Raw genomic sequence first — 10514 nt, 5'->3', positions numbered from 1 at the left:
TTCATCATTATAATATTGATCCAGTTCTTGCTAAAGAGACATCATCTCGTTATAATTCCTTTTCCCCTTACCTAGCTTTCCAAAGTTCTATTTTTAGCTTAAAGATCTGTGAAACGTCTTCTAAATCTGAATAGGTGTCTTTCACAACGTCCCAAACATCTTTAACAGTTGGGAGAAAAAGAAAAGGTTTACCTACAGATGTTTTCATGGAATTAATAAGCCACGCAATTATCATAGAATTTTCTGACCTCCACTTGCTCATCTTTGGATCGCCCACTTATGGTTGCTTGACTTCTCCAGTTAAATGACTTAGCTTGTAGCGCCCATCAATTGCTTATTTTACAGACTGTGACCATTCCAGATAATTCTTGCCATTCATCTCGTGAAATGTCAACTGAAAAGAAAGATGAGATGCCTCTGTCCCTTGAGTCATTTTACTTTCGGTAATTGTTTCATCAGTAGAATTTTCTTCTTCTATTTGATTGCTAGATTTCTTATCTCCAATGAAGGTTATTTTAACCATGATGTTACTAGATATTTAACATAACTCAGATGCCATGAAAGTTCTCAAGAGAACTTTTAATAAAATTGTTCTATATTACTAACTAAATAACTGAAATTAAAAAAGTCATAATCCTAATTGGAAAAATAATTCTCTTATTCTAATAAACTACTCAAACATTTATTCTAAAAGATAAAATAAAATATTCCTAGAAAATAAATAAAACTTATCTATCTAAATAAGATTTATCTATCTAAATAAATATATAAGTATTTCAACATTTAGATTCTGTAATGCTTAGGGTAGAAGTAAGTTATTTAGTCCCCTCCATCAAGCTTATGAATTTGCGTACATGTTTAATGTACTTGGGGGAAAGTCCCCATAATCTCTTCCTATGAGACCAATCATACCATCATTTATCCCGTGCAAAGGTTTTGTCAAACATGTATGAGCAGTCAGTGACAATTGAGTTTATGGCTAAACTCGAAAAGAAAGTATTTATGAAGCCCTTCACCTATAAAGGGTCAATTTTTTCCTTTGAGGAATGACAGTGATCCCAATCACACACTCTATTTGAACAGTTTGAATGCTGACAAAGTATTTGTTCTCAATCAAGGTACCCTGGCTGAGGAAGGTAACCCAAATACTCTACTGCAAATCGAGTCCCCTATGTTTTCAAGCTTTGCTAAAGCTACGGCAATGTAATAGATGTTTGATCTCCGCTCAGGTCAAATGCAAAATCTAGCTACAACTGGCTCCCTTTAGAGACTTCAAAACTTCTTTGGAAGCCACTTTCTTGGCCATCTTCTTATCACAAACTGTGGATGTGTGCTTGAATACCTTCCCATTTGCTTCAACCTCTATCGTAATAGAAGACATGCCATCCTCATGTGAAACAATGGGTGTTCTTAGTTCATAATGCTGCTTTTGACAGAGCTCATATAGCTCTTTGACAGGGTGAACCTTCAGAGTCTCCGGAGTAATCATGGGCTCCAACAGTGGCCTTATACTCTGGAATACGATTTCCTTATTGTATCCTGAATCAACAAAAATAGCTCCAGCAAGTGACTCCATCACGTCACCGAGTACCTGTCATAATAAGATCATTTAAGAAACATTCACAACAATTATTTTTTCTCTAAGCGAGAGCAATGGTGATAAAAATAATGCTTTTAAGAACCCATTACTCTACACTGCTTCACAAAATAAGGAGAAAACTCTGATAAGCGAGCATTGCTATGTAAATAATCAAGAGTGGTAATCGTAATCTAATGCAAACCTTGGGGAAAGATTTTTCAGATTCCCAGCCGAAAGTGTATTCCAACGATAATTCCTGAAAACTTTCGACGGTTTCTTTTATTTCCTTGTAAAGCTTCTGTGAACTTTGGAGAATGTGCTTATGAAATCCAGCCTTTACAGCTGATAATGCATAGCAATTGTTGTTAACAGATGCTGACCTAAGATCCGTTAATAATCCTGGCGTGAGCCCAGGATATTTATTATATAAATGCAGAGTAATAAGATAATCTAAAACGGAGTCCCCTAGAAATTCCAGCCGCTGCAAGGAAAAAGTATTAATTATGTTCAATTTAAACTTGAGAGAGAAAAATGAACCAACTACCCATGATTATAAGACATTAAGATACATATGATGAAAAAAAAAATTGCACCATTAATGTGTCATTCGTATGGCAGATTATCACCTGATAACATCCTGGAATTTCAGCTAGCATATAAGAACCATGGGTTAATGCTTCCACCAACAAAGAAGGGTCTTGGAATGAATAGTGTAGAAGGGACTCAAAGTGCTGGACATTAACAAACTTCTCGGCCCGCACTTTAAAATGTCTTTCATATGGTATATTTGTGAAATTAATACTTATACCGATCCAATCCAAAAATAGTAATCCAGCTGCTTCGCCTCCCGTGCTAAGGTATGCACCAATAAGTGCCTCAACAACATCAGCAACCTTCTTAAACTTCAGCTTTCTTGTTCCTCTAACATATATTTTTTTTGCATTACACAGTGTTTCCTCATTTAATGAGTAACTTCCACAATTATAACCAGGAATCATCCAGTCTTTGGGATCGAAAGGCTCATCACGGATAAACCCCTGCAGTTTCCAAAGCATATTAAAGAGAGAACTGACTATATAACAACACAATTGGATAAATTAAATAAATATCTAGAAGACAACTTACCGGAAGTTTCTTGTCACATCCTAGCATGGACAGAGCTGTATTTGAAATAAATTTTTCCTTCCTAATACTAAGAAGGCCCTCGTGATGATTTTGATATTTTTTGAAAAGCTGTTGACAAACAGCATACTTCAAAAAAGAGTCACCAAGAGTCTCTAGTGATTCCAAATGAAAGTTTTCTAGGCACTTTTTGGTAGTAATTGCCTCCAAAACCTACCAAGCATAGTTGAGCCAAGTCAAACACAAATATATAAAATGCAACACTTAACTGTACATATCACAAGGATGTAATACATACTGTTTGTTTTCTCAATAATACTTCAGCAGATAATTTTAAGATGTAATACATGTTTCTGTAAAGCATAGGTGGCTCTAAAAAGTGGTATTCAAAAGTATGCTAGCTCACCTTCATGGTTGGAATCGCAACATTTTGCACGCAATGATTCAAATGCATCTTTTTCAAGCTGGTAGCAAGGAGCAAAGACTCGAGTCGATGCATGATTAACGGAAGAAATGTGAAAGAATAAAATGTGCTGATCGATATGGGAGACATTACTACACAACAAAGCTCAGGAGGCAATTCTACGAATGGGTTACTTGATTCTGCAACATAAATAAAAAATTTAATATTAAAATAAACTGAACCGGTATGAAAACTTGGACAAAACCTATTTTGTACCAGATATTACGAAAATCTTAGTTTCTCTACAAAAATCTTCCAATATGAAAATTTGTTCTTAACAGTTGAATTCAATTGCGAAGATCATCCAAAGCTATCCTTACTAATCTCAAAAAGGCAAGATGATAGGAGACAACATGCCTCTCTCTTTCTGTTTTCTGCGCCTTTGAATGTGATTTTGCACCCGGAAAATCTGTCGCCCAGCAAGGAAAGAGACTTGACTATAACATAAATTGATACCGTGGCTGTAATGTCACATGAGAATACAGTTAATAACCAGAAACATAAGCATCGCATATTCACATTAATTCTTTGGAAAATTACTAAAGAAATGCTTACCGTTTTTCATAATATTCCTTGTAAGTCATTAAGCGTCCATCACTCAACCTCAAAAGTGAATTTGCATTTATATTAGTTAAAAGACCACTGATAATATAAGCATGACCATTATGAGGAGTAGTGACCAACGAATTTTGGATCATGCAAGTGCACACCAGACCGCTTTTGATCTGTATCAATATATCAGCATTGCAGTTCACATGATTCTTGCAGGCCTTTTCATAAGAAAATGTGACAGAAGTAACTGACAACCAATCAATTAGAGGACTCTGGCCCACATAATTTGATGGGAGGAGTAGATAATCAATTTCAGAATTATTCCCCAAGGTATGGTCACATAACACCTCTGCCAACTTTTCAGCTTTACGATCCATAAGTACTTGAAAAACTGCAAGCTGAAACCTTCTACATAAGATAACCTACCAAAATGGAAAAAGCGCACAGAGGGTAAAATGTTAAAATATGAACGCATTACAATATATTTTCTATTCTTATCACCCTAGAACAATAATAAAATTTAAAAAATATATAGTACCTGGTCAGAATTAAGACATTTTAGTCCAATATATTTCATGTTAACTGTTAATGTGCCCCTGTCAACTTCTAACTCAATATTCATACTTTTTTCATCCATGTCAAACTGATTCCTGACAAGAAGCATGATGTTCTGAACAGGAACCTCATAATCAAAGTTCTGCTTCAACTCCATTAAGTAGCAGTAGTACTTTGTCATGGAGTCCAGTGAACCCTTATTCACTAGTTCAGGCGGAAAGAAAATAGGTTGATCATCATTATAGGGCTCCTTTTCTACGAATCAAATAATTAAATAAAATAAACGAAGATCAGATACTTCTTCTAACAACTTTATATATCTTGAAATCACATGCATTAACTATTTGAGATAAAGAAAATAAGGACATGCATTATTATTACCAATTTCTTCCACATCATGTTCTTCAAAAACAATATCAGGAACAAGACTGTCTGTTAAAGCAAAAGGGAGAGGATCAGCAGGGTGTAGTTGAGAAATGTCCTCCTCCATGTCAACTGGCTCCATGGCTCACAAAGTTATATTACTTCTCTGCCTGTATAAGTAAACACATTACCATAACAAAGAATCCCAACCATTCTGGGTTACACATGACATTTTTTAACGTTCTACTGTTTTTTTTAGATTTTAGCTGACATAAATATAAAATCAGAGAAACCCTTTCTCCCAACTCACGGCCAACAACCCAAAAACATATCATCAAGAAAATCCAACTTATATGTCTCTGGTAAAGGAGTACTACTGAAAAATGGCTACGAGGAAGTGAAGAGAGAGAAGAGAATGCCTGAATTATATAATAATAATAATGTGAAGTGAGGATTGAAACTTTCCTTTTTTTTGTGGGTTGGGGGATTATTCTTTTCTTATAAATTATTTCAAGCAAGTTCTAAATATATTTTTAATAATATTTTATATTAAAACCATATAGTAAAAGAATTTTTATAAATTAATAAATATTTATAAGTGATGTAGTAATTTTAAAATTATTTTTGAAAAAATTTGAGGTTACTTACTACTGAAGTGCCTAATTAAATTTTAAAATTATTTTTGAAAAAGAAATTGAGGTTACTTAATGTTGAAGTACCTAATTAAATTTTAAAATTATATTTTAAAAGAAATTGAGGTTACTTCAGATTGAAGTACCTAATTAAATATTTGTTTTAATTTATAAGATAATATATTTTAACCTTAAACAAATGTATTTTTATTGATTATTAATACTAATATATTAAGATTTTTTTGTTGGTATTTTATTAGGTACAATTTCGATGAAAATGTATTTTTAATTATTATTTATCTAATTTTTTTATATTAATTAGTGAGATATTTTAACGTTAATTTATAATGTTATTTTTCAAGAAAACTCTTAATTAATTAATTTTAAATTAATTATTATTATACCTTCTTTTTGTTATTATCACATAATAAAAGATACTTTGATATCCATACGTTAAGAATTTGATATCCATACGTTAAGAATTTTCTTTCATAAAAGGGTATAGGCAGAAGACACCCTTTACAAATGCAAATGAGTAACCATGCAAAAAGTGACTATTTTACCCATTTGACCCAAAAAAAAAATATTTATAAAAATAACCCTAGTTTAAAAATATTTATCCAACTCAAATGACTTAAAATGAACAGTAAAATTGAGTTATGGGAATTAGATAGTCGGTATCTATGTATTTTTTTTAAATTTGGGTGCTGGCACATTAATAGTCGGCACCCCTTTATCTGATTAAAAAAAAAATTTTGGGGGTATGGTGCTGGCCAACAAATGGCCAAAATTACCTAACAAAAAAGAGATTGGGAATATTACAACATAACCACTCCTTGTTTTCGCATCTTTTTTATTTTCCAAGTTTAATTACATATTTTATATTTTAAAACAATGTTGAACTACTTATCATGTTTTTAATTATTATTGCATCACTCACATTATTATTAAATTTAAAATGAATTTAAAATATATTAGACTAGATATTTTATAAATATATTACTCTTTTTTTAAATAAAAAACAATAATTTAGCAATATTTATTTGAATTATTATAAAAGATGAAAATCATTAAAGCATATTCTAATTTTATTAAAAACATATAATTTAATTGTGCATTTTAAATTTAAATTAATTTTAAATTAACTACTTTTGATTTGAAAACTTAAATACTGAAATGGTATGTCAATACCATTATTTACCAAAATAGGGTGTTTGAAACAATTCCAAGAGGTGGAGAGGGAGAGATGGGCGGCACCCATGTTTTTCCTGGCATAATAATTGAAGCATCATTCTTTTAAAAATATATGTTTTTTAACGGAGGAGGGGGAGAGATAGGCGACACCAGTATAAAAAAAATTTATTTTTTTTGGTGGAGGGAGAGAGATTAACGACACTATGTGCAAAAATACAATCTAAATGGTTCAAGCATTTAGAAAAATTGTAATAATTTTTTTTTTACAAAATACCCCTAAAACATATCAAAATTTCTAAATTTTCAAAAAAGCATATAAAAATTCCAAAAAAAAGAAAACTTTAATTGAAAAATCAAATTTATAAAAATTAAAATTTTAAAAAGTTTATAACAAAAATTTAAAAAATCCAAAAGATATATAAATTATAGGAAAATACTCCATCCTTAAAAAATAATTTTTTTAACACATCATTTTGTGATGATGTTTCAATTATTGTGTCAAAAATAAAATGGGTGCCACCCATCTCTCTCCCTTCACCTCTTGGAACCGTTTCAAACACCCCATTTTGATGAATAATGATATTGACATGCCATTTCAATATTTAATTTTTTTAATTTGTATTATACAAGTAAAAATCCCAAAATGTTTCATAAGTTGCCACCAACAGGGCCTCTCATTTCATTTCAGAGAGCGTAAGCACCAACACCATCAATGCGGATACACATGTCATTAAAACCTCAGCCATAACCTAAATCAGAACAACCACCAAAAACTCATTAAAAAATGGATACAACGAACAGTCACTCAGACATGGATCAAACAGCGACACAAAAATGGGACAGCACTAACAGCAAAGGAACCTCAGTAAACACTATTGATATGAATATTGACATCTATGACACTTGGAAGTAAACTTGCATCCTCTAATTTTCAAGCAACACATACTTGTGTCTTTATAGCACAAACCATCTTAAACATTTTTATTTTCCTTATCACCATAACAATGAAAGAAGAATCTAATGGAAGGCTTAAGGTTTGAAGAAATGATATAACAGATTATAGAGGTGGTGAACTGGGAACAACTAGTAAATTCTTTTAAAATAAAAATTAAAGAACAAATAAAATATAACTTCTAACCAGAAGATACTTTTCATGTTAACAGTTGATCGAGAAACTTCTAAATGATATTACTGTGTACTATTCATGCCATCAAAACGAATGCAATGCATATATTTCCCTTTTTCTAAATGTTTTAGTGTTTTTACATGGACCAACATGAAGTTCTTCATCAAGAAGCATACACATGAACAAACTCGAAGAACCCCCTACAATTTCAATCGTTCAAAACCCAGATCTGGATCAAATAAAGACTTATCCATCATTCCTATCAATTAACAAACCTGGGATGGGAGAAACAGATCATCAAGCACTGGCTGCCACTCACTGAGTGAGGCCAGCAAAGTAAATGAACATACTTGGAGACAATGAAACTATCTATTCCAACTCATAATTCCTTCTATCTTCAATCTCAAGCATTTGCAGTGTTTAAATTTTATAATGCTTAGGGTAGAGGTAAGTTCTTTAGCCTGTTTCGAAATCAAAATACTCTCTATCAAGCTTATATGCTTAATGTACTTAGGGAAAAGTTTCCAAGTTGCAATAGCCACCGCCCTTAACCCATAAATGATCATATTTTTCCCTTGAAAGTCCCCATAATCTCTTCCCATGAGACCAATCATATCATCAATTGTCCCTTGCAAAGGGCTTGTCAAACAAGTATGAGCAGTTAGTGACAATTGAAGTTTATTACTAAACTTGAAAAGAAAGTATTTTTGAAGCCCTTTACCCATAAATGATCAAATTTTTCCTTTGAGGAACGACAGTGATCACAATCACACACTCTATTCGAACAGTTTGAATGTGGGCAAAGTATTTGTTCTCAATCAAGGTACCCTGGTTGAGGAAGGTAACCCAAATACTCTTCTAAAAGTTGAGTCCTTGATAAGCCATAAAAATAACATATTTTTGATCTTATTCTGCTCCTAATCCTTTAAATTCATGTTTCTATACTTAGGTGAGCATAAGGGAGTGAAAGGAGCAAAAAACAAGCCAAAAATCGGACAAAAAGAGCTATTTTTAGGATCCACATGGCCTGGGCATTTCACACGGGCTAGCTACACGACCATGTGCCAGCTCGTGTCGATTGGCACCCTGCTTCCCTTTTACACGGAAAAACCCAATTTTTAAGGTTTCTAACCATTCTAAAGTCTATAAATACCAATTAAAAGAAGACATAAGAGAGCACTCGGAGAAGATTAAATAAAACACTCGAAGAACACCATTGGAGCCAACTCAGAAGCGGATCTCCTTCAAAATTGAAGATCTATTTTAACTTATTTAGAAGTTTTATTGAATTCTTTATGTCTTGTGGTTTTTCTAACTTTGAGATGTTTTTATTCGGGATTATAAACTAAATTCCCTAGATACCTAGAGAAGATGAAACATATGATGAATCTGATTATTTGATTTCTGATTTACATGATAAATACTTGATTCTTGTTCTCAATTATGTATGCTTATTTCTTGTTTTAATATTTCTGGAATATTAATTCATGTTTAATATGCTTATTTCAGTGGAGCAAAAGTCCATCTGTAAGAGTAGATATAGCATAATTGAGTGGAGTTGAATGCAACCCTAGAAATAGGACAACATAAATCTACCATATTAGAGTTAAATCTAATAGGAGAATTCATAGATCGAGTTAGTGCGACAATAGGGGTTTTAATTAGAAAGAGATTTCAATTAATCAACCTAGAGTAAGTTGTTCTTACTCTCGAAAGAGATATTAACATAATTTAGGGATTTCTACGGATCAAGACACAAATGAATAAACCGTTTAATTCAGATTCAGAAAATAGGTGAAGTTTAGGTGGATTCTTTCCTGGGTATTGTCTTTCTCATTGGTTATTTTAATTATTTCCTATTTCATTCTCTGTTGTATTCTTAGTTTAATTAGATTAGTAAGTTTAGATTAAAAACAATCACTCCAATTTATCAGCTAAATAATAGAAAAACGGTAATTACTAGTACTTTTTGTCCTCGTGAATACGATATTCCCTACTCACCATAGCTATACTATTGTTCAATAGGTGCACTTACATTTTTCGTAATTATAGTTAGTTTATTAGGGAAGTCGTTAAAGCTGAAGTAATTAAACTTCTAGATGCTGGAGTTATTTATCCTATTTTTTATAGTACTTAGGTAAGTCTTGTGCAGGTTGTTCCTAATAAGGGAGGCATGACTGTTGTAGCCAATGAGAAGAATGAGTTGATTCCAATGAGAACAGTCACGGGATGGAGAGTTTGTATTGAATATAGGAAGTTCAACGATGAACTTGTAGAAGACATTATGGAGATATTTATGGACGACTTCTCAGTATTCGGTAATTCTTTCCATCTTTGTCCAAAAACTTAAAACGAGTTTTAATGAGATGCGAGGAAACAAGCCTTATGCTTAATTGGGAAAAATGTCACTTCATGGCTCGAAAAGGGATTGTGTTGGGCCATAAAATTTCTAGTAAAGGAATTGAGGTTGATAGAGTAAAAATTGAAACGATTAAAAAATTACCTCCGCCTAGTTCAGTTAAGGCTATTCGAAGCTTTTTAGGACATGTTGGGTTCTATAGAAGGTTTATTAAATATTTTTCTAAAATAGCTAAGCCTTTAACGAATTTGCTAGAAAAAGATGTGCCCTTCGATTTTAATTAGGAATGCTTAGAAACATTTAATACTCTTAAGGAAAAATTAATTACTGCCTCGATTATGGTTGCACCTGATTGGAATTTACCCTTTGAACTAATGTGTGATACGAGTGATTTTACAGTAGGCGCAGTTCTTGGACAACGAAGAGACAAGCATTTTCAGCCAATTTATTATGCCAGCAAGACATTGACAGATGCACAAGAAAATTACACTACTACAGAAAAAAATTGCTAGCTGTGATTTTTGCATTCGATAAATTTAAACCATGTTTGATATTATCTAAAGTTGTTG

The 10514-nt window shown here is 32.3% G+C and overlaps 1 protein-coding gene across 1 annotated transcript; it reads right to left on the bottom strand.

Annotated features, from left to right (window-relative positions):
- Positions 1–746: 746 nt before the first annotated feature.
- LOC108453105 (endoribonuclease Dicer homolog 2-like) lies at positions 747–4637 on the bottom strand. Its single transcript, XM_017751031.2, has 8 exons — positions 4255–4637; positions 3720–4138; positions 3522–3625; positions 3108–3304; positions 2705–2914; positions 2206–2616; positions 1782–2060; positions 747–1591 (listed from the first exon to the last, which is right to left on the bottom strand). Exons 1-8 carry the CDS (start codon positions 4450–4452, stop codon positions 1244–1246), a joined length of 2166 nt encoding a protein of 721 aa, XP_017606520.2. The 5' UTR covers positions 4453–4637; the 3' UTR covers positions 747–1243.
- Positions 4638–10514: the final 5877 nt, after the last annotated feature.

This window comes from Gossypium arboreum, chromosome 5, assembly GCF_025698485.1.
Source record: "Gossypium arboreum isolate Shixiya-1 chromosome 5, ASM2569848v2, whole genome shotgun sequence".
Taxonomy (NCBI): Eukaryota; Viridiplantae; Streptophyta; class Magnoliopsida; order Malvales; family Malvaceae; genus Gossypium; species Gossypium arboreum.
This window is presented reverse-complemented; position numbering and strand designations above follow the sequence as displayed.

What these genes read in the sequence shown, in the direction of transcription:
- LOC108453105 (XM_017751031.2), bottom strand. Translation starts at nt 4,452, where the DNA reads ATGACAAAGTACTACTGCTACTTAATGGAGTTGAAGCAGAACTTTGAT. An exon ending in AATGTCTTAATTCTGACCAG is followed by an intron (nt 4,139 to 4,254) that starts GTACTATATATT and finishes CCATTTTGGTAG; the next exon opens with GTTATCTTATGTAGAAGGTT. An exon ending in AAGGAATATTATGAAAAACG is followed by an intron (nt 3,626 to 3,719) that starts GTAAGCATTTCT and finishes GTGACATTACAG; the next exon opens with CCACGGTATCAATTTATGTT.